This window comes from Mauremys mutica, chromosome 15 (assembly GCF_020497125.1).
Source record: "Mauremys mutica isolate MM-2020 ecotype Southern chromosome 15, ASM2049712v1, whole genome shotgun sequence".
In the NCBI taxonomy this organism is placed as follows: domain Eukaryota; kingdom Metazoa; phylum Chordata; order Testudines; family Geoemydidae; genus Mauremys; species Mauremys mutica.
Window position 1 is genome coordinate 38,099,097 of NC_059086.1, and position 20,670 is coordinate 38,119,766.

Here is a 20,670-nt window from a genome sequence, read left to right on the forward strand (position 1 = left end):
GGCAGGAGGCGAGGGGGAGCAACTGGCCAGGTTGGGAGGCTCCAAATTCACTGAGCGCAGGGGGTGGGTGGAGGGAGTCAGGACCCGCCCCCGGCCCGGAGAGAACCCAGGAGTCCCGGCTCATAGCCCCTCCCCCCAGCCCACGGGGAGGGGAGGGGAGGGGGCGGGATCCAGGTGAGCCGCAGGTGTTGGCCCCGCCCCCGGCTATAAAGCACCTGCCCCCAGGTGCGAGTTGGGGAGGAGCCGCCATGGCCCGGAAGGGCCGATCACTGAGCGCCAGCAGCCGGGACCCCCCCGCCTGGAGGAGATTCCAGTAAGAGGGGGACAGGCAGCCCCCCCCCCCCCGAGAACCCAGGAGTCCTGCGCCGCTCCCTTCCCCCCCCCCTCGGGAACCCAGGAGTCCTGCGCCGCTCCCTCCCCCTCGGGAACCCAGGAGTCCTGCGCTGCCCCCTCCCCCCCGGGAACCCAGGAGTCCTGGCTCCCCTCACCCCACCCTGAGAACCCAGGAGTCCTGCGCCCCCCCCCCCCTCCTGAGAACCCAGGAGTCCTGGCTCCCTCCCCACTCCTAGGACCCAGCACCCCCCCCCCCAACCACCAGACCCCATCCCCCTCCCAGAGCCGGGGAGAGACCACAGGGTAAGAGCCCTACCACCGCTGCAGTGCGAGCGGATCCCCTTGGATTGTGCAGGGCATTTTTCATGGTGAACCCAAAAGCTACCGAGGTGCCATGGGGCTGGGGTGGCGATGGGGCTGTGCATTGGGGTGGAAGATGGTATTTGGGGTGCAATGGGGGCTGTGCATGAGGTGGGGGATTATAGGTTCCTTGACTCTGGGTGGGGGATAGCTCAGTGGTGTGAGTGTTGGCCTGCTAAACCCAGGGCTGTGAGTTCAATCCTTGAGGGGGCCATTTAGGGATCTGGTGCCAAAAAAATAGTTGGGGATTGGTCCTGCTTTGAGCAGGGGGTTGGACTAGATACGTCCTGAGGTCCCTTCCAACCCTGAGAGTCTATGACCCGTGGGGTGAGAAGGGACCGCAAGGGGGACCTAGTCTGACCCCCTACCACGCTGCAGGATTTAAACCGTCCCAGACAGGTGGCTCCGGCCTCTGCTCGAAACCCTCCAGCGAAGGAGCTTCCACGACCTCCCGAGGCCCCAGTTCCATCGTCCTGCTGCTCTTCCCGTTCAGAACTTTTCCCTGAGATTTAATCTCAATCTGCTGTGCTGTAGTTTGACCCCACGGCCTCCTGTCCCGCCCTCTGGGGCAAGAGAGACCCACCCGTCTCCATCTTTTCTATGGCAGCCTTTCGAGTAGTCGAAGATCACTCACACGTCCCCCCTTAATCTCTCTTCCAAACTGAGCGTTCCCAGTTCCTGCAGCCTTTGCTTACGTGGCCGATGTCCCACCCCTTTGATCGGCTTTGTCGCTCGCCTCTGGATCCTACCCAGTGTCTCCACATCCTTTCTGTGCACTGGTGACCAAAACTGGACACTGTCCTCTAGCTGAGGCCTATCCTGGGACCTGCAGCCACGCCTCTGTTAATGCAGCCGAAAATTGCATGTGCTCTTTTTCCCCAACAGCATCGCGGTGCTGACTCCTGTCGAGGTTGTGATCCACCACAACTCCCCACTCCTTCCCAGCAGCGCTGCTGCCTGGCCAGTTCTCCCCCGGTCTGTCTGGCGCACTGGGTTTTTCTTGCCCCTTACGTTGGTCTTTGTTGAATTTCATTTTGTTGGCTACAGCCGAGTTCTCCAGTTTATCAAGATCCCTCTGATTTTCAGCTCTGTCCTCCAAAGTGTTGGCAACCCCCCCTCGCTTTGTGCCGTCTGTAAACTGGATCAGTCTGCTCTGTATACCTACCTCCACCGGATCCAGAACAGATCCCTGTGGATCCTCACCTGAGACCTCCTTCCAATCCGACATCAGTCCATGAACAGTTACTCTTTGCTTGTGGTTATTTAACCAATTCTGTATCCGCTTAATGGTAATTCTGCCAAGGCAGCATTTCTCCAGCTTACTTATCAGACTGTCATGTGGGACGCTGTCAATTCACTGCGGTTAACGGCAAGTGATTAACGCAAAACAAATTAACTAGATTTAAAAAATAGTCGCGATTAATCACACTTTTACTCGCACTGTTAAACCAATACCAGACCACCAATTTACATTGATCAGTATTTCTTGATGCTTTCCCATATTTTCAAACATATTGATTTCAATTACCATGCAGAATACAAAGTTTACCGTACTCACTTTGCAGCAGTAGTTTTGATTACACATAGTTGCACTGTAAAAAAGATAAACAAGAGTAGGGTGATCAGAGGTCCCAATTTTATAGGGACAGTCCCAATTTCTGGGTCTTTTTCTTATATAGGCTCCTATTTACCCCGTCCCAATTTTTCCCATTTGCTGTCTGGTCACCCTAAACAAGAGAAATAATATTTTTTTTCAGTTCACCTCAGCCCAGTGCTGTAGGGCAATCCCTTTATCCTGCAGGTGCAACTTACAAGTGTAAAAAAACAACAACAAAATTGTTACATAGCTGCACTCAAAACCAAAGCAATCTAAAACTTTAGCACCTGCAAGTCCACTCAGTCCTACTTCTCGTTCAGCCAATCGCAAAGACGAACTAGTGTGTTTACACTTATGGGCGATCATGCTGCCTGCTTCTTATTTACACTGGCACCGGAAAGTGAGAGAACAGGCGTTCGCCTGGCACAGTTGTAGCCGGCGTTGCAAGGTATTTCTGGGCCAGAGATACAAATCACATGTGTGCCCCCTTCATACGTCGACCTGTATAAAATTATTTCTTCAAGCTAATGTTTAAAAGGATCTTCCCAGGTTACAGAAAGTGTTCCTGTACATCTGGGTATGATGCTTCAAGGATCCCAAAATGGGGTTTGCAAGTCATAAAATACACCTAGTCCATCATCTGCAGTATCCCGACTGATGGTTAATCAATGGAACGAGCCAGTGAAAATATTAGCCTCCAGCTTTTGGGGTACATCATTCATCCCAAGCTATACTGAGCGGCTAGAGCAATGGGCGTAGATGGTCCCTCAGTAACGGAGACGTTCGGCTAGGCGGCCCCTCGGGAAAGCTCATCCACAGAGCAGGATTTCAGTTGCTTTCCCGACTTCGTGTCTCTTCCAGCCTCCGCAGTGTGGGGTGATGTGTCCCCGCGTCCCCCCTCTCCACCAAACCGGTTCCCCCCACCTGTCAAAGCAGGAGATCAAGCTGGTGGGGCAGGCTCTGTTCTGGGGCCCGGCTGCTGGCCATCAGCCCCGGCTGCTTTGCAGGGTGCCCTGGTGGCAGCCCAGGGCCCAGTTTGCAGCTTCCCCCTGCTCCTGCTCCTGCTCCTGCTCCTGCTCCAGCCGGGAGGTGCAGATGTTTTCACCAGTGGCTGGGAGATTTCTTCAGCCCCCTGGGGGGCTGGTGCCTGGTGTTGCAGGGAGGGGGCTAGTTGCAGGGGGGGGCTGGTGCCTGCGGTGTGGGGGGTTGGGTGCAGAGGGGAGGTGGGCTGGTTGCATGGAGGGGAGGGGGAGAGGCTGCTACCTGGGTGCGGGGAGGGGGGGCTGGCTGCATGGGGGGAGGGGGAGGAGCTGGTGCCTGGGTGCAGGGGGGGCTGGTTGCAGGGGGGGGGAGTGACCAGATTTTATAGGGACAGGCTGATTTTTTTTTTTTCTTATATAGGCTCCTGTTACCCCCCACCCCGTCCCGATTTTTTGCACTTGCTGTCTGGTCACCCTGTGGGGGGGAGACGGGGCAGGCTGGTGCCTCAGGGGGGAGGGGGAACTGGTGCGGGGGTAGGGGGGCTGGTGCCTGGTTGCGGGGTAGGGGGGCTGGTTGCAGGGGGGCTGGTGCTTGGGTGCGTGGGAGGGGAGGCTGGTGCCTGGATCAGGGTGGGGCTGGTTGCAGTGGGGCTGGTGCCTGGATGCATGGCGGGGGGGCTGGTGGCTGGGTGTGTGTGGGGGGGCTGGTTGCAGGGGGCTGGTGCCTGGGTGCGGGGGGGGGCTGGTTGCGGGGGGGCTGGTGCCTGGGTTTGGGGGGGGACTGGTTGCGAGGGGGCTGGTGCCTGGGTGCGGGGGGGGCTGGTTGCGGGGGGGTTGGTTCCTGGGTGGGTTGGGGTGGGGGGGGCTGGTGCCTGGGTGCGTGGGGGGGGGCTGGTTGCAGGGGGGGCGGTGCGTGGGGTGGGGCTGGTTGCAGGGGGGCTGGTGCCTGGATCAGGGTGGGGCTGGTTGCAGTGGGGCTGGTGCCTGGATGCATGGGAGGGGGGCTGGTGCCTGGGTGTGTGTGGGGGGGCTGGTTGCAGGGGGGCTGGTGCCTGGGTGCGGGGGGGGGCTGGTTGCGGGGGGGCTGGTGCCTGGGTGCGGGGGGGGGGGCTGCTTGCAGGGGGGCTGGTGCCTGGGTGCGGGGGGGGGGCTGGTGGCAGGGGGGCTGGTGCCTGGGTTCGGGGGGCGCTGGTTGCGGGGGGGCTGGTGCCTGGGTTTGGGGGGGGGCTGGTTGCGGGGGGGCTGGTGCCTGGGTGCGGGGGGGGGCTGGTGCCTGAGTGCGGGAGGGGGGCTGGTGCCTGGGTGGGTTGGGGTGGGGGGGGCTGGTGCCTGGGTGCGTGGGGGGGGGGCTGGTTGCGGGGGGACGGGTGCGTGGAGGGGGGATGGTTGGGTGTGTCTGGTTGCAGGGTGGCGGGTGCGTGGGGGTGGGGCTGGTTGCAGGGGGGCGGGTGCCTGGATCAGGGTGGGGCTGGTTGCAGTGGGGCTGGTGCCTGGATGCATGGGAGGGGGGCTGGTGCCTGGGTGCGTGGGGGGGGGCTGGTGGCAGGGGGGCTGGTGCCTGGGTGCGTGGGGGGGGCTGGTGGCAGGGGGGCTGGTGCCTGGGTGGGTTGGGGTGGGGGGGGGCTGGTGCCTGGGTGCGTGGGGGGGGGGGGTGGTGGCAGGGGGGCTGGTGCCGGGGTGCGGGGGGGGGGCTGGTGGCTGGGTGGGTTGGGGCGGTGGGGGCTGGTGCCTGGGTGCGTGGGGGGGGGGCTGGTGGCAGGGGGGCTGGTGCCTGGGTGCGGGGGGGGGGTGGTGGCTGGGTGGGGTGGGGCGGGGGGGGCTGGTGCCTGGGTGCGTGGGGGGGGGCTGGTGGCGGGGGGGCTGGTGCCTGGGTGCGTGGGGGGGGCTGGTGGCAGGGGGGGCTGGTGCCTGGGAGGGTTGGGGCGGGGGGGGCTGGTGCCTGGGTGCGTGGGGGGGGCTGGTTCCTGGGGGGGGTGGGGGGGCTGGTGGCAGGGGGGGTTGGGGCGGGGGGGGCTGGTGCCTGGGTGCGGGGGGGGGCTGGTGCCTGGGTGGGTTGGGGTGGGGGGGACTGGTGCCTGGGTGCGGGGGGGGGCTGGTGGCAGGGGGGCTGGTGCCTGGGTGGGTTGGGGCGGGGGGGGCTGGTGCCTGGGCGCGTGGGGGGGGGCTGGTGCGGGGGGGGGGGCTGGGGGCAGGGGGGCTGGGCTGGTGCTGGGTGCGGGGGGGGGGCTGGTGGCAGGGGGGCTGGTGCCTGGGTGCGGGGGGGGGGCTGGTGCGGGGGGGGGGGCTGGTGGCAGGGGGGCTGGTGCCTGGGTGCGGGGGGGGGGCTGGTGGCAGGGGGGCTGGTGCCTGGGTGCGGGGGGGGAGGGGGCCGCTGCACTATTGGTTGATAACGCCCCCCCCCCCCCCCCCGCACACCCTGGCGCATGCGGCTCGGTCCGGGGCGGGCTCCGTGGCCGCATCCGCCCCCAGCCGCTGCCGCCGGCCCCGGGACGGAGGCGGGGACCCGCCCCCGGTACCGACCCCCCCCCCGCGGGTTTGCATCGCAGCGGCCCCGCCCCCCGGATTGCAATGGGGGGGCTCGCAACAGGCCCCCCCGGGGGGGCTGCAGCTCAATCTGCCATGAGCCCCCCCCCCGCTCCATAGCAACAACCTGAGCCAACCCATAATACTCCTGCCCCCACCCCGCTGCAGCGCTGCCGGGGGGCTGGGACCCCGAGGGGGCAGGGAGGGGGTGAAGCCCCCGCTGTGCCGGGGGTGGGGGAGCCCCAGGGCTGGCTGCCCCCCCCCCACTGACTGTGCCCCCCTTTGCCCCCCCAGGCTCCCCCTGGCCAGCTCCCCCGAGGCACCGGCCGGGACTGGCATGGCCGCAGTGTGGCAACAGGTGCTGGCAGTGGACGCGAGGTGAGGCGGGGGGCTCAGTGGGGGCCCTCGCCCCTGGCAGTCAAGGTCAGGTGCTGGGGGTCACAGGGGGGCTGGGCAGGGGGCTCTCCCCTGGGGGGCGCAGTGCTGGGGGTCACGCGGGGGCTGAGGGGCACAGGGGGGCTCTCCCCTAGGGGGTGCTGTGCTGGAGCTCATGGGGGGACTGGGCAGGGGGTGCCGTGCTGGGGGTCACAGGGGGGCTCTCCCCTGGGGGGCGCTGGGCAGGGGGCTCTCCCCTGGGGGGCGCTGTGCTGTGGGTCACGGGGGGGTCTGAGGGTTACAGGGGGGCTCTCCCCTGGGGGGTGCTGTGCTGGAGCTCACAGGGGGGCTGGGCAGGGGGCTCTCCCCTGGGGGGCACTTTGCTGGGGGTCACAGGGGGGCTGGGGGCTACAGGGGGGCTCTCCCCTGGGGAGTGCTGTGCTGGAGCTCACAGGGGGGCTGGGCAGGGGGCTCTCCCCTGGGGGGGTGCTGTGCCGGGGGTCACAGGGGGCTCTCCCCTGGGGGGGTGCCGTGCCGGGGGTCACAGGGGGGTGCTCTCACGCAGGTACAACGCCTACCGCACGCCCGGCTCCCCGCAGTTCCGCACCCAGTACATCCGGCGGCGCAGCCAGCTGCTGCGGGGGAGAACGCCAAGGCCGGGCACGACCCCGGCGCCCGCAAGCTGTACCTGCGGCTGCGCGCACAGCTCCTGGCGCAGCGCTACGGGCCCCTCTCCGAGCAGAGCAGCTTCCGCGCCTACAGCAACAGCATCGTCCGCAGCAGCCGCACCACCCTGGACCGCATGGAGGTACGGGAGAGGCCACGCGTAACGTCACACGGGGGTGGCTCAGCCAGCGCTGAGATGCAGCCACCTCTGGGGCAGGGCAGCTGGGGAACAGCCGCACATAACGCTGCACGGGGGTGGCTCACCCAGCACTAAGGTGCAGCCACCTCTGGGGCGCGTCATCCGAGTGACCTGTCCATCTTCCCCTAGGACTTTGAGGATGATGCCCGAGCGTTGGGGGCCCGTGGCCATCGCCGCTCCGTCAGCCGCGGCTCCTACCAGCTGCAGGCGCAGATGAACCGTGCGGCGTACGACGAGCGGTGAGTGACGGGGTGCAGGGATGGGGGTGCTCCGGGGGCGGTGCCCATGGCTGCACCCCCATGTCTCTCCGGGGCTCTGCCGTGACAACCCCCAGAATCTGCCATGATACTGCCCGGCTTCTGCAGCCCCCGGCAGCCCTGCCCAGCCAGGTGGCACCACGGCCCTGGACCTGGGCTCTGCTCCCAGCCTGTGGCAGGGCCCCTGCCTTTGCCCCCCAGCTGGAGCTGGGCTTGGGGCAGCCGGACTCCTGGGTTCTCTGCACCACCGAGCTCTCCTGGTGATAGCTAGAGGGCCCATCCTGGTCTAGCCCCCGCCCCACACACTAATCGCTACACCCCACTCCTCTCCCAGAGCAGGGGAGAACCCAGGAGTCCTGGCCCCCAGCCCTCTGCTCTAACCACTAGCCCCCACTCCCCTCCCCGATCCGGGGAGAGAACCCAGGAGTCCGGGGTTTGGCACTGGGGAGGTGGAAGGGGGGATCTTTAGCCCTGACGCACAGAGCTATGCCAGGACTCCTGGGTTCTCTCCCCAGCGCTGGGAAGAGAGTAGGGTATAGCGCAAGGGGGGTGGGGGGGAACGTTTTGGCCCGAGGGCCACATCTGAGTATGGAAATTGTATGGTGGGCCATGAATGCTCCTGAAGTTGGGGGTTGGGGTGAGGGCTCTGGGGTGGGGCTGGGGATGAGGGCTTAGGGGTGCAGGAGGGGGCTCTGGGCTGGCACTGAGGGGTTCAAGGGCAGGAGCTGGGGCAGGAGGGGCTCCGGGGTGCAGGCTCCGGGAGGCGCTCACCTCAGTCAGCTCCCGGAAGCAGCGGCACGTCCCTCCTCCGGCTCCTACGCACACGGGCAGCCAGGGGGCTCCACACGCTGCTCCGTCCGCAGGCGCCGCCTCTGCAGCTCCCATTAGCTGCGGTTCCCGGCCGGGGCGCCAGAGCAGGGCGAGCCCCAGACCCTGCTCCCCGGGCTGTAGTTTGCCTGCCCCTGGTGTAGCAGTTAGAGCATGCGGTTTGGGGGTGGGGCGGGAGCCAGGACTCCTGGGTTCTCAGTGGCGGTTCTGACCCCCCCCCCAGACCCCCTGGCAGCGTGGTGCCCACGTCGGTGGCGGAGGCCAGCCGGGCCATGGCCGGGGACACGACGCTGAGCGAGAACTACGCCTTCGCCGGCATGTACCACGTCTTCGACCAGCACGTCGACGAGGCCGGTGAGGGGGGAGCTGGTACCCACACCCCCTTCAGGGCAGGGGCCCCCCAGAGCGAGACGAGACCCGCCCATGGAGTGGGAGGGGACTGGAAGTGGGGGACACTTAGGGTCATGCCATGTGGCCAGGGCAGGCGTCTGATTGGGGGGGATGTGGTGTGAGGAGCCGGGCCTAGGGACGGCCTGTGTGGGGCAGATGGGGCTGGAAATACCGGAAGGGGGGGAAAGCTCCCGGGGGGGGGGACAGTGCCTCGGGGCAGGGGGCGCTGGGGGTGCCACGTGGGAGGTGACAATGCCCCGGTGCCCCCACTCACGCCCCCGCCCCCCCAGTGCCCAAGGTGCAGTTTGCCAACGACGACAAGCACCTGCTGGCCTGCTGCTCGCTGGACGGCACCATCTCGGTGTGCCAGCTGGCGCCCGCCCCGCCCGCCGTGCTGCGGGTGCTGCGGGGCCACAGCCGCGGCGTCTCCGACTTCGCCTGGTCCCTCTCCAACGACGTGCTGGTCTCCACCTCGCTGGACGGCACCATGCGCATCTGGGCCGCCGGCGAGGGCAAGTGCATCCGCCAGATCCCCGACCCCGACGGCGCCGAGCTGCTCTGCTGCGTCTTCCAGCCCATGAACAACAACCTCACCGTGGTGAGCCCCCGCCTGCCCCCAACCGGCCCCCCGGCCCCCTAACCCGACCCCCAGCCCGACCCCGACGGCGCCGAGCTGCTCTACTGCGTCTTCCAGCCCATGAACAACAACCTCACCGTGGTGAGCCACTGCCTGGCCCCCCCCCGGCCCCCCCGCCCCCGCACCCGGCCCCCTAACCCGACCCCCAGCCCGACCCCGACGGCGCCGAGCTGCTCTGCTGCGTCTTCCAGCCCATGAACAACAACCTCACCGTGGTGAGCCCCCGCCTGCCCCCCAACCGGCCCCCCGGCCCCCTAACCCGACCCCCAGCCCGACCCCGACGGCGCCGAGCTGCTCTGCTGCGTCTTCCAGCCCATGAACAACAACCTCACCGTGGTGAGCCCCCGCCTGCCCCCCAACCGGCCCCCCCAGCGCCTGCCCACCTGTCCCCCCGGCTCCCCAGCCAGCCCCCGAACCCCGGCCCCCCAGCCGGCCCCCAAGCCCCCCAAACTGCCCTCCCAGCCCAACCCCGTCGGCGCCGAGCTGCTCTGCTGCGTCTTGCGGCCCATCAGCCCCTCCCCGTGGGGAGCCGGCTGGGGCCGGGGGGGGGGGGGGGCTGTCGGCTCGGCGGCTCCCCCGCAGGTGGGGAACGGGAAGCACAACCTGCACGTGGTGAACATCTCGACGGGGAAGAAGGTGAAGGGCGGGTCGAGCAAGCTGACGGGCCGGGTGCTGGCGCTCTCCTTCGACGCCCCCGGCCGCCTGCTCTGGGCCGGCGACGACCGCGGCAGCGTCTTCTCCTTCCTCTTCGACATGGCCACGGGTGAGCCGCCCCCTGGGCGGGCGGGGGGCTGGGCTCCCCTCGCCCCCCCGCCCTAACCGCCGCCTCTGCCCCCACCCCACAGGGAAGCTGACCAAGGCCAAGCGGCTGGTGGTGCAGGAGGGGAGCTCCATCACCAGCATCTCGGCCCGCTCCTGGGTCAGCCGGGAGGCCCGCGACCCCTCGCTGCTCATCAACGCCTGCCTCAACAAGCTGCTCCTGTACCGGTGAGGGCTCTGGGGGGTGCCATGGGGCAGGGCCAGGCCCCAGGAGGTCCCCAGGAGAAGGGTGGGGGCGCTCTCTCCTGGCAGTCACGTTCAGGCACCGGGGCATGCCGTGGGGCAGGGCAGGTCCCCTGGGCAGGGTGGGGGTGCTCTCTCCTGGCAGTCAGGGCTGGGTGCCGGGGCATGCCAGGGGGTGCTTTCCCTGGCAGTCAGGGCTGGGGAGTGCCATGGGGCAGGGCTGTGTGCCAGGGGGTGCCATGGGCAGGGCGGTGGGTGCTTTCCCTGGCAGTCAGGGCCGGGCACCCGTGGGTGGGGCAGGGAGGCTCAGTTGGGGGGCCTGCCCCAGCTCACACCCGCTTTGCCCACAGGGTGGTGGACAACGAGGGGACCCTGCAGCTGAAGAGGAGTTTCCAGATCCAGCAGGGCTCCCACCCCGTGCGCAGCATCTTCTGCCCCCTCATGTCCTTCCGCCAGGGGGCCTGCGTGGGTAAGAGCCCCCCACACACACTGGCAGGGGCCCATGGGGCAGCCCCCTCTGCTTGGTCCCTGGCCCCTCACCCCCACAATCCCCTGGGGCGCCAGAGCCAGCCCATGGTTTCTCAAGCTTGCTGCTCAGCTCCCTCCCAGAATCCTCTGGGGTGGGGTTGGGTGGATCAGTCCCCTTGGGTCTGACCCCCAGAACCCCAGGCTCTGCTCCTCCATGGGGTTCCTGGGGCAGGCTCCTCCCCCCAGGGGGCTTGGTGCCCTGGCTCCGCCCTTGACTCCACCCCTAAAGGGATCTGCCTGCCAAGGCCCTGCCCCACCCTGGGGTTCTCAGGGCTGAGGCCCCCCAACTCTGCCCCTCGGGTTCCAAGCCCCGCCCCTGACTCCGCCCCCTTGCAGTGACAGGCAGCGAGGACATGTGCGTCTACTTCTTCGACGTGGAGCGCGCCAGCCGGGCCATCGTGAACAAGCTGCAGGGGCACAGCGCCGCCGTGCTGGGCGTCAGCTTCAACTGCGACGAGAGCCTGCTGGCCTCCAGCGACGCCAAGGGCATGGTCATCGTCTGGCGCCGCGAGCAGAAATAGGGCTCCCGGCCCCCCGACCCACCCCCCGCTCCCCTCTGAGCCGGGCTCCCGGCCCCCCGACCCACCCCCCCGCTCCCCTCTGAGCCGGGCTCCCTGGCCCTGGCGGCTGAGGGGCCTAGCTGCCCTCTGACCCCATGTAACCCTTTGTGGTCTTTGCCCCCTGTCGTGTCTTCTCCCTGGGGGTGGGGCCCCCCCTGTGCTTCACCCGCTTCCTCCCTCCTCCTGTGAGCCAGGACGCCTGGGTTCTCTGGCCGGGGTGGGAGCCTCAGGCTGCTGGTGTGACTGGGGCAGGACCCAGAGCTACTGGCCCCCCTGCTGGCAAGGGGTTACATTATTTCCAGGGGGGGAATGTTACAGGGACAGGTTGACCTACAGCCCTGCTTGACGCTGCTGGCTTTGCCCAGATCCCTGGGGTGGGGGGCTCTGCGTGTGCCCCCCCAGCCATAGCCGCGGTACACGCAGGCAGAGGCAGCCTCTCGGAGTCGGTTCCCTGGGGCTGCCCTCACTCCCCAGGGGTACGCTGCTGGCATGTCCCTTTGGGTCACGGCTGCCACGGAGCCTCCGGCCTAGACAGCAGGACGCCTGGGTTCCGTGCCTGGTTCTAAGTCCCTGTGCCTCAGTTTCCCCATCAGTAGTAGAGGGCGAACGATACTGACAGGACGTGAGAGCTGGTGCTGGAAAGCGCTAGCAGAGACCAAGCGTTATTAGGGGCTCCCGCCTCTGCCTGGGTGACTGATGCCTTCTGCTGTCCCCAGGCCCCTGACTCGATACCCCCAGGAGGCCGGGTTCTCGGGGGGGTGGATTCTGGCTGCTGGGTTGCTGCCCTGCCCTGTGCCTGCTGTGGTGTTGATGGGCTCCGGTTCTGATGCCAGCGTGGGTGGGTGGGCTGGGGCCTCACTTTCCACACAAACAACATCTGAGGCCTGGACCCGTCCCCAACCTGCGAGTGTAAAAGGACAGTTTGCCCAGCACTGAGATGCAACCGCCTCTGGGGCGGGGCAGCCAGGGAACAGCTGTGTATAATGCATCACGGGGCAGCTTGCCCAGCACTGAAAATGCAGCAGCCTCCGGGCTGGGACACCTGGGGAACTGTTGGCCAGTTTAGGACAGGCAGTGAAGCAAACTCCTCCAGCTGAGTGAGAGAAATCCATCTACTCTCTTCTTTGCACTAAGAGGTTGGAATTAAACAGACAGCCCCCGACCCCATTCTCCAGCCGTTATAACCACAGGGCACTGTCCCCACAAGCCAAAATAACCAGATACCACCACCAGGTGCAGAATCAAACCATCTAATTGCCTTGATCACAGACATCGGCCCCGCTGCCCCCCAACCCCTGCTCCCTCCCCTCCCCCCCAACCAAAAATACTTGGTAGAAAAAGTCCATTTACAAAATGCCCCAAATTCTTTTAAAAACACCCCCCCCCCCCCAGCTGCTTTGCCGGTTGCATAGGGACGCAGGGTCAAGTGCGGCTTCAAGTTGAATATTCCTGGATCCCCCCAAACCGGCAGCTTCCCCCAGGAGGCCGTGGCGCTCGGTACACAGTAGCCAGGGTCTTTACACGGCCTGGGAACCAACTGATTCAAATCCACAACAGCTGTTCCTATAAAACCCCCTTGACGGGAGGGGGGAAGCGGCAGGTGAGGTAAGTCCAACGGGGGAAGGGTGGGCATGGGCCCCCCTGACCCCCACCCCCGAGCCCTGCGCGGTGGTGGCCGTGGGTCCCTGACCCCCGGCAGGGCACGCAGGGGCTAGAAGAGGTACTTCCGGCAGGACTCGGCCCCGCACTTACACTCGATCCGCACCCGCTTCTTGGGGGAGCCGGCCAGGCCGCCGGCCCGGCCCAGGTTGGAGTCCATCCGTGTGCTCTCGGCGTCCACCGGGTCCACTGCGGGGGAGGAGAGAAGGCATCAGGGGGAGGATCCCACCCCAGGGCTCCCCCAAGCAGTGGGGCCAGGCCCCCCCCGGCGGGCACTCACCCTGCATGTTGTAGTCGAAGGTGAGCTCCTCCCCGGCCCGGATGTGCCGCGTGGCGAAGAGGGCGATGCGCGGCAGCCGCTCATCCAGGTTGTCGATGAACACGTTGTACACCTGCAGGTTGGGGTCGCACTGCGCCGGGGGGGGGGGGGGCAGGTGAGTGGGGCCAGGCAAAGCTGCCATAGCCCTGCCCCCTCACCCACATGCCCCCCAACTACCTCCCCAAATACCCCTTCCCTCACCAGGTGCCACCAGCTCCCTCCTCTCTGCCCCTTGCCCAGCCCTTCTCCATGGACCCCCCAGCCAGGGTGGAGCGACTCAAACTGAAGCAATTTAAATCACCATTTTTCAGTTCTCTCCCTAGGGAAAAGCCAAGGCTCGTTGGTTGGTAACCATTAAAACATGGTAATTGGCAACTAAAAGTCGCCTTTGCCCCAAATCTGGCCCTTCTTTTCACTAACCCACAGGACTCGCTACGTTTACACACATTTATTTAAGCAATTACATTATTTATTAATGAACTATCCAATTCAAATAGAATTAATATTAATACATTATATTGTCATTTAGAACTATCCAGAGGTAGGATAATATGATGCATTAATATTGATTAATTATATTATCATATTAACATATAGCCTAGATCTCTGCTTGGAAGGATTCGAGTTTTGTTGGTCAGTGTCGGTAAACATCAGTTTCACGCACACCCACAAACGTGATCAAAATTGAGGGTTAAGCAAAGTAAGAAAAATGCAGCTTGAAGGATATTGACTTTGAATATCTTGATGTGGTGTTTTTCTAACAGCTATAAAATTTTAACTTTTGAATCTCAGCATCTGCTATTATGATCGCCTGGCCTACCCTATTGTCTGACCCCTCATCTCTCACACACACACAATGTCCAACAACTGAAAATTTAAATCAGGAAAAAATTATTAAAAACAAACATCGATTTTGTCCATCAAAATTATAAAAAATGACTTTTGTCAAGCCTACTTATATCATAATTCATTAATCTTAATGCATTATATCAGTGTAATTTGTTAATGTTAATATTACACTAATGCAGTGTATTAAGATGAATTATATAATATAGAAGATATATTTATTTGGATTATTAAATTTTACTTTTTTGTTACATTAGAATTTGGTGAATGACATTTCTTATTCAGGCTTTTTGGGGGGCGGGGTTTCAACTCAGTTTGTTGAAGTTTAATTTGGATGGAAACTAATGAAAAATGCACAAAAAGATTTTAAATTGTTTTGCTTTAATTCATTCCATAAAACGACTGTAGAGTGTGCGAGATGCGTACGGAAAAACAAAAGTAGAGATGATCAAAACAGGGTTTGCATTTCAAAGTGAGCTACTGTTAATTCCATGAAAACTACCTTCAAATGTGCGTGATGCGTAAGAACAAAAATAAGTTTATAAAAACGGTTTTGCATTGAAAACTGACGGAGTTATTTTTCATTCATTAAATAAAACCTACCTTCAATGTGCTGGGTGTAGAAGAAGAGAAAAGTAAAGTTTATCTAAAAATGTTTGCGTTTAAAACGAAGTTATTTTTAGTTGGACATGGGGGGTGAGGTAAATATCTTTTGCTGGACCAACTTCTGTTGGTGGGAGGGACAAGTTTTTGAGCTCCCCAGAGAGCTGCTTCCGGTCTGGAGAAGGTAACCAGGGTGTTATTTTTAGTTAATTCTTAATTTATTTAATTATTTCTAATCAGTTCAATAAAAACGACCTTAAAATGCACTGGAGGCAGAAAAAGAAAAGTCGTTTCTCAAACCATGTTTTGCACTGAAAACAAAACAGGTATTTCCAATCAGTTTGATAAAACTACCTTGAACGTGCTGGATACAGAAGAAAACAGGAGGAATATCCAAACGTGCTTTGCATTTCAAATGGATTTAGTAAACAAAGGGAGCGTTCAGGGTAATTAGTGAATTTGGACTGATGGTTTCTAGTCTCCATGTCCTTCAGGATTTTAGATCTAGTAGATCTCTTCCTCTCCCACCATTTTTTAATTCAGAAACTGGAAGAGGAAACCAAGCTTTCCTGCTGTGTCAGCTCCTGATCAGTTTCTTAACTTGCAAGGGACTGGCCATTGAGCTGAGCTCGGTGAATAAACTGAACTGAAGCAAATATTCTCCCTACAAAATCCGTGAGCCGAGCCAGCGACTTCCACCAGTTCACGGCTTCAGCTTGCTTTCAGCCCTCGCCAGCGCACGTGCCTGGCTGTCTAGTGAATGTGATGTAAACAATGTCCATAGAGTCTCATACACTGGGGGCCTTTACATACGTTGTCAGCGTTTCAAACTTTGTTTTAAATCATTTTTTCTTCAAAGCCTATTTAATTTACATTAAAAAAATGGGGGGGAGGTATATTTTTGTCTGTTTTTCAATCACTAACTTTTATCCACCCCCAGGCTGCCCCCAGCCCCACGCTTCCCCGTGGGCCCCCCCACTCACGCTGTGATTTACGAAGTGTGAGATGTTGCCGTAGTAGGCAGCGTCCACTGTGTAAACATCCTCCACGTAGTCTAGATCAAAGAGGTAGGTAGCACCCTGGCGGTCGTAGATCTGACCTCGTCGCTCCGCCTCTTCTGATGTGATGATCTGGGGGGGACGGGATGGGATCATGCCAGGAGCATGGGACTGGGGGACTCTGTGTAGCTGTTCCGCAGCTGCCCCGCCCCAGAGGTGGCTGTATCTCAACACTGGGGAAGCATCCCCATCCGGCTGCTGTCTCGCCCCAGCAGTGGCTGCATCTCAGCACCAGGCAAACCATCCCCATATGACATTGTGTATGGCTGTTCCCCAGCTGCCCTGCCCCAGAGGTGGCTGCATCTCAGCGCCAGGCGAGCCCCGCTCCCCCCATGAGGTTATGTGTGGCTGTTCCCCAGCTGCCCTGCCCCAGAGGTGGCTGCATCTCAGCGCCAGGCGAGCCCTGCTTCCCCCCATGAGGTTATGTGTGGCTGTTCCCCAGCTGCCCCGCCCCAGAGGTGGCTGCATCTCAGCGCCAGGCGAGCCCTGCTTCCCTCCATGAGGTTATGTGTGGCTGTTCCCCAGCTGCCCCGCCCCAGAGGTGGCTGCATCTCAGCACCAGGCGAGCCATCCCCATATGACACTGTGTGGCTGCTCCCCAGCTGCCCTGCCCCAGAGGTGGTTGCCTGGCACTTCGTACCTCTCCCACATACTCCATGACGAAGCTGTTCTTGCGGATCTTCTCCAGGGTGCGCACGCCCCAGCCGCGCCCGTTGGCGGTCCGGAAGATGCACAGATCGTAGCGGATGCCCCGCTGCACCACGCGGTTGGAGCACTCGGCCCCGCAGCGGCAGCGGGCGTTGCACTCGTAGATGGGCAGCCCCGCCCGGATGCGCACCTGGCCCAGCTCGTTGTAGGCGAACTTGTGGCGGGAGGCGCCGGGGCAGCAGCAGCCGCCAGCCGCCTCCGCCAGGCAGTCACGGCACTCGCAGCCCACCGCCACCTGGGTGAGGGAGATGCCCTCACCCACCTTGTATTCATTGATGTAGACAAAGTCCCGGGGTGGCCCATCGAGATCCACCTCATTCTCCACCACGATGCGCCCCTTGTGGTTGCGCTTGGCGTTCAGCTGGCGCTCCCAGCGCCACAGGGCCCGCCGCTGCTTGGCTTTCTGCACCACGTAGTTCGCCACGCCCTGGTCCAGCCAGCGGGCGTTTTTCTTGGGCTTGCCGTCCCGCCGGATCCAGGCCTGCTCCAGGTCCTTGTGGAACTGCTTCAGCAGGCCCACGCAGCGCAGGTTCTTCCGCGGCTCCCAGGTGTTCTCCGACTCCGGGTAGCCGCGCCACTTCACCAGGTAGAACTCCTCCTCCTGCCACCAGAACCCGCCGGTCAGCGGGCATAGCCACGCCCCCTCCCAGAGACGGGACCCAGGAGTCCGGGCTCCCAGACACCTCCCCGCCCCATCCCCTCTGTGACCCACTAGACCTCCACTCTCCTCTCAGAGCCAGGAAGAGAACCCAGGTGTCCTGGCTCCCAGCCCCCGCTCTAACCACTAGACTCCACTCCCCTCCCAGAGCCAGGGATAGAACCCAGGAGTCCTGGATGGCTTTCACTGGGTCATCCCCACTCTTGTACCCACCACACTCCTCTGCCCGGTTGTTTATGCCCCAGGCCCTGTTTCTGAGCCCACCCCGGGGAGGCCGGTGTGGAGCAGGGTATCCCTACACAGCCAGAATCAGTCTTAGGCGAAGTCATGTGTTTGGAGGTGCCAGAGGGAGCCTGGTGCGAGAAGGGTGCTGGGGGAGGAGATCAGGTTAGAGCACCGGTGGGGAGGGGGGTGCCAGGCAGAGAGGACCAGGATGGGGGGCACCAGGGAGAGGAGATTGGGGCTGTGTGAGAAATTGGGGGTGAGGGCAGGGGGGATCCTGGCTGGGCGGGGAGAAATTGGAGGCCACGGGGGAGAATCTGGGCTGTGGGGGGATCAGAGGCGGGAGTTTCCAGATTACAGTGGGGAGACCCAGAATATAGGTGGTGGTGGGGAGGAATCTGGGCTGCAGGTGAGGAATTGGAGGCAGGGGGATCTGAGCTGCAAGGGGGAATGGGATCTGGGCTGTGGAGGAAATTGGAGGCAGGAGGCTGCAGGGGGGAATTGGAAGCAGGGGGATCCAGGGGCTGAAACTGGAGGCAGGGGTTTCTGGGCTGAAGGCGGGGGGCTGGGCTTGGCTCCAGGGTGAATTGGAGGTGGAGGGGAATTGGAGGCAGGGGTTTCTGGGCCGCAGGGGGGACCCGGACCGAAGGGGTATTGGAGGTGGGGGTTTCCCAGCTGCGAGGGGGGCTGGGCTGCAGTGGGAATTGGAGGCAGGAGGGTCCAGGCTGCAGGGGGAAATTGGAGGCAGGGGTTTCTGGGCTGCAGGGTGGGATCCGGGCCAAAGTGGGGGGGGGGGCTGGGCTGGGCTGCAGTGGGAATTGGAGGCTGGGGGGTCCGGGCTGCGGGGGGAAAAGGAGGCAGGGGGGATTTGGGCCAAACGGGGGGGGGACTGGGCTGCAGTGGGAATTGGAGGCATGGGCTGCAGGGGGGAATTGGAGGTGGGGGGGAATTGGAGGCGGGGGTTTCTGGGCCGCAGGGGGACCAGGGCCAAAGGGGTACTGGACATGGGGGTTTCCCAGCTGCGGGGGGATCCCGGGAGGGATCGGGGTGGCAGGCTGGCACACTCACCCGCACTCTCTTGTAGTCACACAGGAACTCCACCTCGAAGTGGCTGAGGTTCCTGCGGGTGATGCCCAGCGAGGGGCAGCGAACCCTCTCCAGCCGGCACAGGTCCTGCAGCTGGGACCATGAGGACTTGCAGCACACGGCACAGCCTGCGGGCACACGGGGCAGCGTTAGGGGGCTGGCACCGGCCGGGCAGCGAGGGGAGGGACCCCAGGGAAGGGGGGGAATCACTGTGTGTTGGGGGGAGCCCAGGGCTCGGCTAGCGGGGGCTGCAGGTTGGGAGTGAGGGGCACCAGCAGAGCTGTGACATCAGAAAGGGCCAAAGTGCAAGGGGAGGACCTGGGGTCACAGCTGTGAGGGGGGGTCACCGTGTCAGGCCATCAGCGGGAGGATAGCAGGCAGTGTTGGGGGGCTGCGGGGAGATTGGCTTGAGTGTATGGGGGGGGTCACACTGCATTGAAGATTTCACCAGAGGGTACTGGGAAGTCACCCCACATCGGGGGACTGGTGAGCCTAGGGGCAGGGGGGTCAGCCCGAGCACATGTAGGGGGAATGGCTCACCCCTTGTCCAGGGGCTGCCCCTCACCCAGAGGTTGGCATGAGCATGTGGTTGGCATGAGCGTACAGGGAGAGGTCACCATGTCTAGGGAGGATTGCCGTGAGCGTCTGGGGGAGGTCACCCTACGTCCCGGGGGTTGGCGTGAGTGTCTGGGGGATTGGCACGAGCATCTGGGGGGGTTTACCCTGCGTCGGGTGGTTGGCATGAGCATATGGGGGGGGTCACCCCATGTCAGTGGGTTGGCATGAGCGTCCGGTGGGTTCACCCTGCGTCGGGGGCTTGGCTTGGGCATACAGGGGGGTCACCCCCATGTCAGGGGGTCATTGTGGGCATACAGGAGAGGTCAATCAGCATCCAGGGGGGTCACCCCATGTCGGGGTTGGCATGAGCGTCCAGTGGGGTCACCCCATGCAGAGGGTTGGCATGAGCGTCCAGGGGGATTCACCCTGCGTCGGGGGCTTGGCTTGGGCATACAGGGGAGGTCAATCTGCGTCAGGGGGGTCACCCCATATCAGGGGGTTAGCGTGAGCATACTCGGGGATCACCCCACATACAGAGAGTTGGCGTGGGCGTACGGGGGGTTCACCCCATGTCAGAGGGTTGACATGAGCATCCGGGGGGCTCACCCTGCATCGGGGGGGTTGGCGTGAGCATACTCAGGGTCACCCCACGTACAGGGGGGTCGGTGTGGGCATACAGGGGGCTCACCCCACATACGGTGGTTGGCAAGGGTGTATGGGGGGGTCACCCCACCTCGGGGGGGGTTGGCGTGGGGGTAGGGGCGGGGTCAATGCCAGCCCACAAAGGGGAGGTGCTCTGTGCCAGTGGGGTGGGGGCACCCTGGGGGAATCTGTGGCACCCTCAGGGTCACGTGCGCCCTCCCCCCACCAGCGGGGGCAGCGCCTCTCCCCTCCCCCACTCCGCCCTGCCCCGTTTCCCGCCCTGCGCGCGAGGGCAGCCCCCTGAACGTTCCACTGGCGCGCTCTCAACCGGCCCCCTCCTTCCTTAACGGTCGCTTCTGCTACCGCCTCGCGCGCCGGGAAGGGGGGGAGGGGGGAGAACTAGCTCCGCGCTCGCGCCGCTCCACATAGTAGCCACCCCCCGCCCAGACGCCTCTCCCGCCGCGCGCCCAGCCCGGCCTCGCGCCACGCTCCGCGCGCCGGCTTCCCTCGCTCACCTTTTAAATTTTCCGCCATCTTTTTTTTTTTTTCTTCCTCCAGCCACTGGGGCCGCCCGAAACTTTTTCTCCCAGGGGGCGTGGCCAGAGGGGGGGGGGAGAGCGACGCGCCCCGCCGCTCCCCGCCGCGGCCGTTCCCATTGAGCGCCCGGCCTGATTGACGCGTCCCGCCAGCCAATTGGCGCCGGGGGCGCCGGCCGCGGGCGTCATTTGCATCTCCCAGAGTGCTGCGCGCCGCCGTGCGACCGCAAGTGTCGCGGAAATGGCTCACAAGGCACCAAATTAACTCGCTTCAGCCCAGTCTGCCCCACAAGCCGCCTCGTGGCTTAGTTGAGGGGGCTTTCTGGCGCCATACTAGGTGGCGGGGCGGCCAAAGGACCCTCACCCTAATCTTAAAGTACCACCTCAGCCTAAAACAATATGCAGCCCCTCTTCCCCCCCGCCCCATGATTCTGCTTTCCCATCAATGAACACCCCTGGTTTGCCCTTTCCCCTTGCTCTGGCACCAGAGTCACTGCCTGGCTCTAACAGCAAGGCCAGGGGACAGGATGGCGTCACCCA

General features: G+C 63.3%; 2 protein-coding genes across 3 annotated transcripts; one reads left to right on the forward strand and one right to left on the reverse strand.

Moving 5' to 3' along the window:
• Positions 1-193: 193 nt before the first annotated feature.
• LOC123349834 (WD repeat-containing protein 13-like) lies at positions 194-11,224 on the forward strand. The gene is given in 11 exon segments (XM_044988059.1): positions 194-313; positions 6,088-6,171; positions 6,734-6,809; positions 6,812-6,976; positions 7,163-7,272; positions 8,342-8,472; positions 8,799-9,106; positions 9,728-9,908; positions 9,991-10,132; positions 10,498-10,616; positions 11,012-11,224. Coding segments are annotated over 11 exon segments (1,566 nt in total). The 5' UTR covers positions 194-248; the 3' UTR covers positions 11,197-11,224.
• Positions 11,225-12,800: 1,576 nt separating this feature from the next.
• LOC123349849 (histone-lysine N-methyltransferase SUV39H1-like) lies at positions 12,801-20,253 on the reverse strand. 2 transcript variants are annotated; one of them, XM_044988089.1, is made up of 6 exons: positions 20,110-20,253; positions 18,377-18,522; positions 16,361-17,029; positions 15,646-15,792; positions 13,175-13,304; positions 12,801-13,083 (listed from the first exon to the last, which is right to left on the reverse strand). In XM_044988089.1, exons 1-6 carry the CDS (start codon positions 20,126-20,128, stop codon positions 12,947-12,949), a joined length of 1,248 nt encoding a protein of 415 aa, XP_044844024.1. In that variant the 5' UTR covers positions 20,129-20,253; the 3' UTR covers positions 12,801-12,946. The 2 variants fall into 2 exon arrangements, with proteins under 2 accessions (XP_044844024.1, XP_044844023.1); XM_044988088.1 differs by lacking the exon at positions 20,110-20,253 and adding an exon at positions 19,559-19,932 and having other exon boundaries at positions 12,844-13,304.
• Positions 20,254-20,670: the final 417 nt, after the last annotated feature.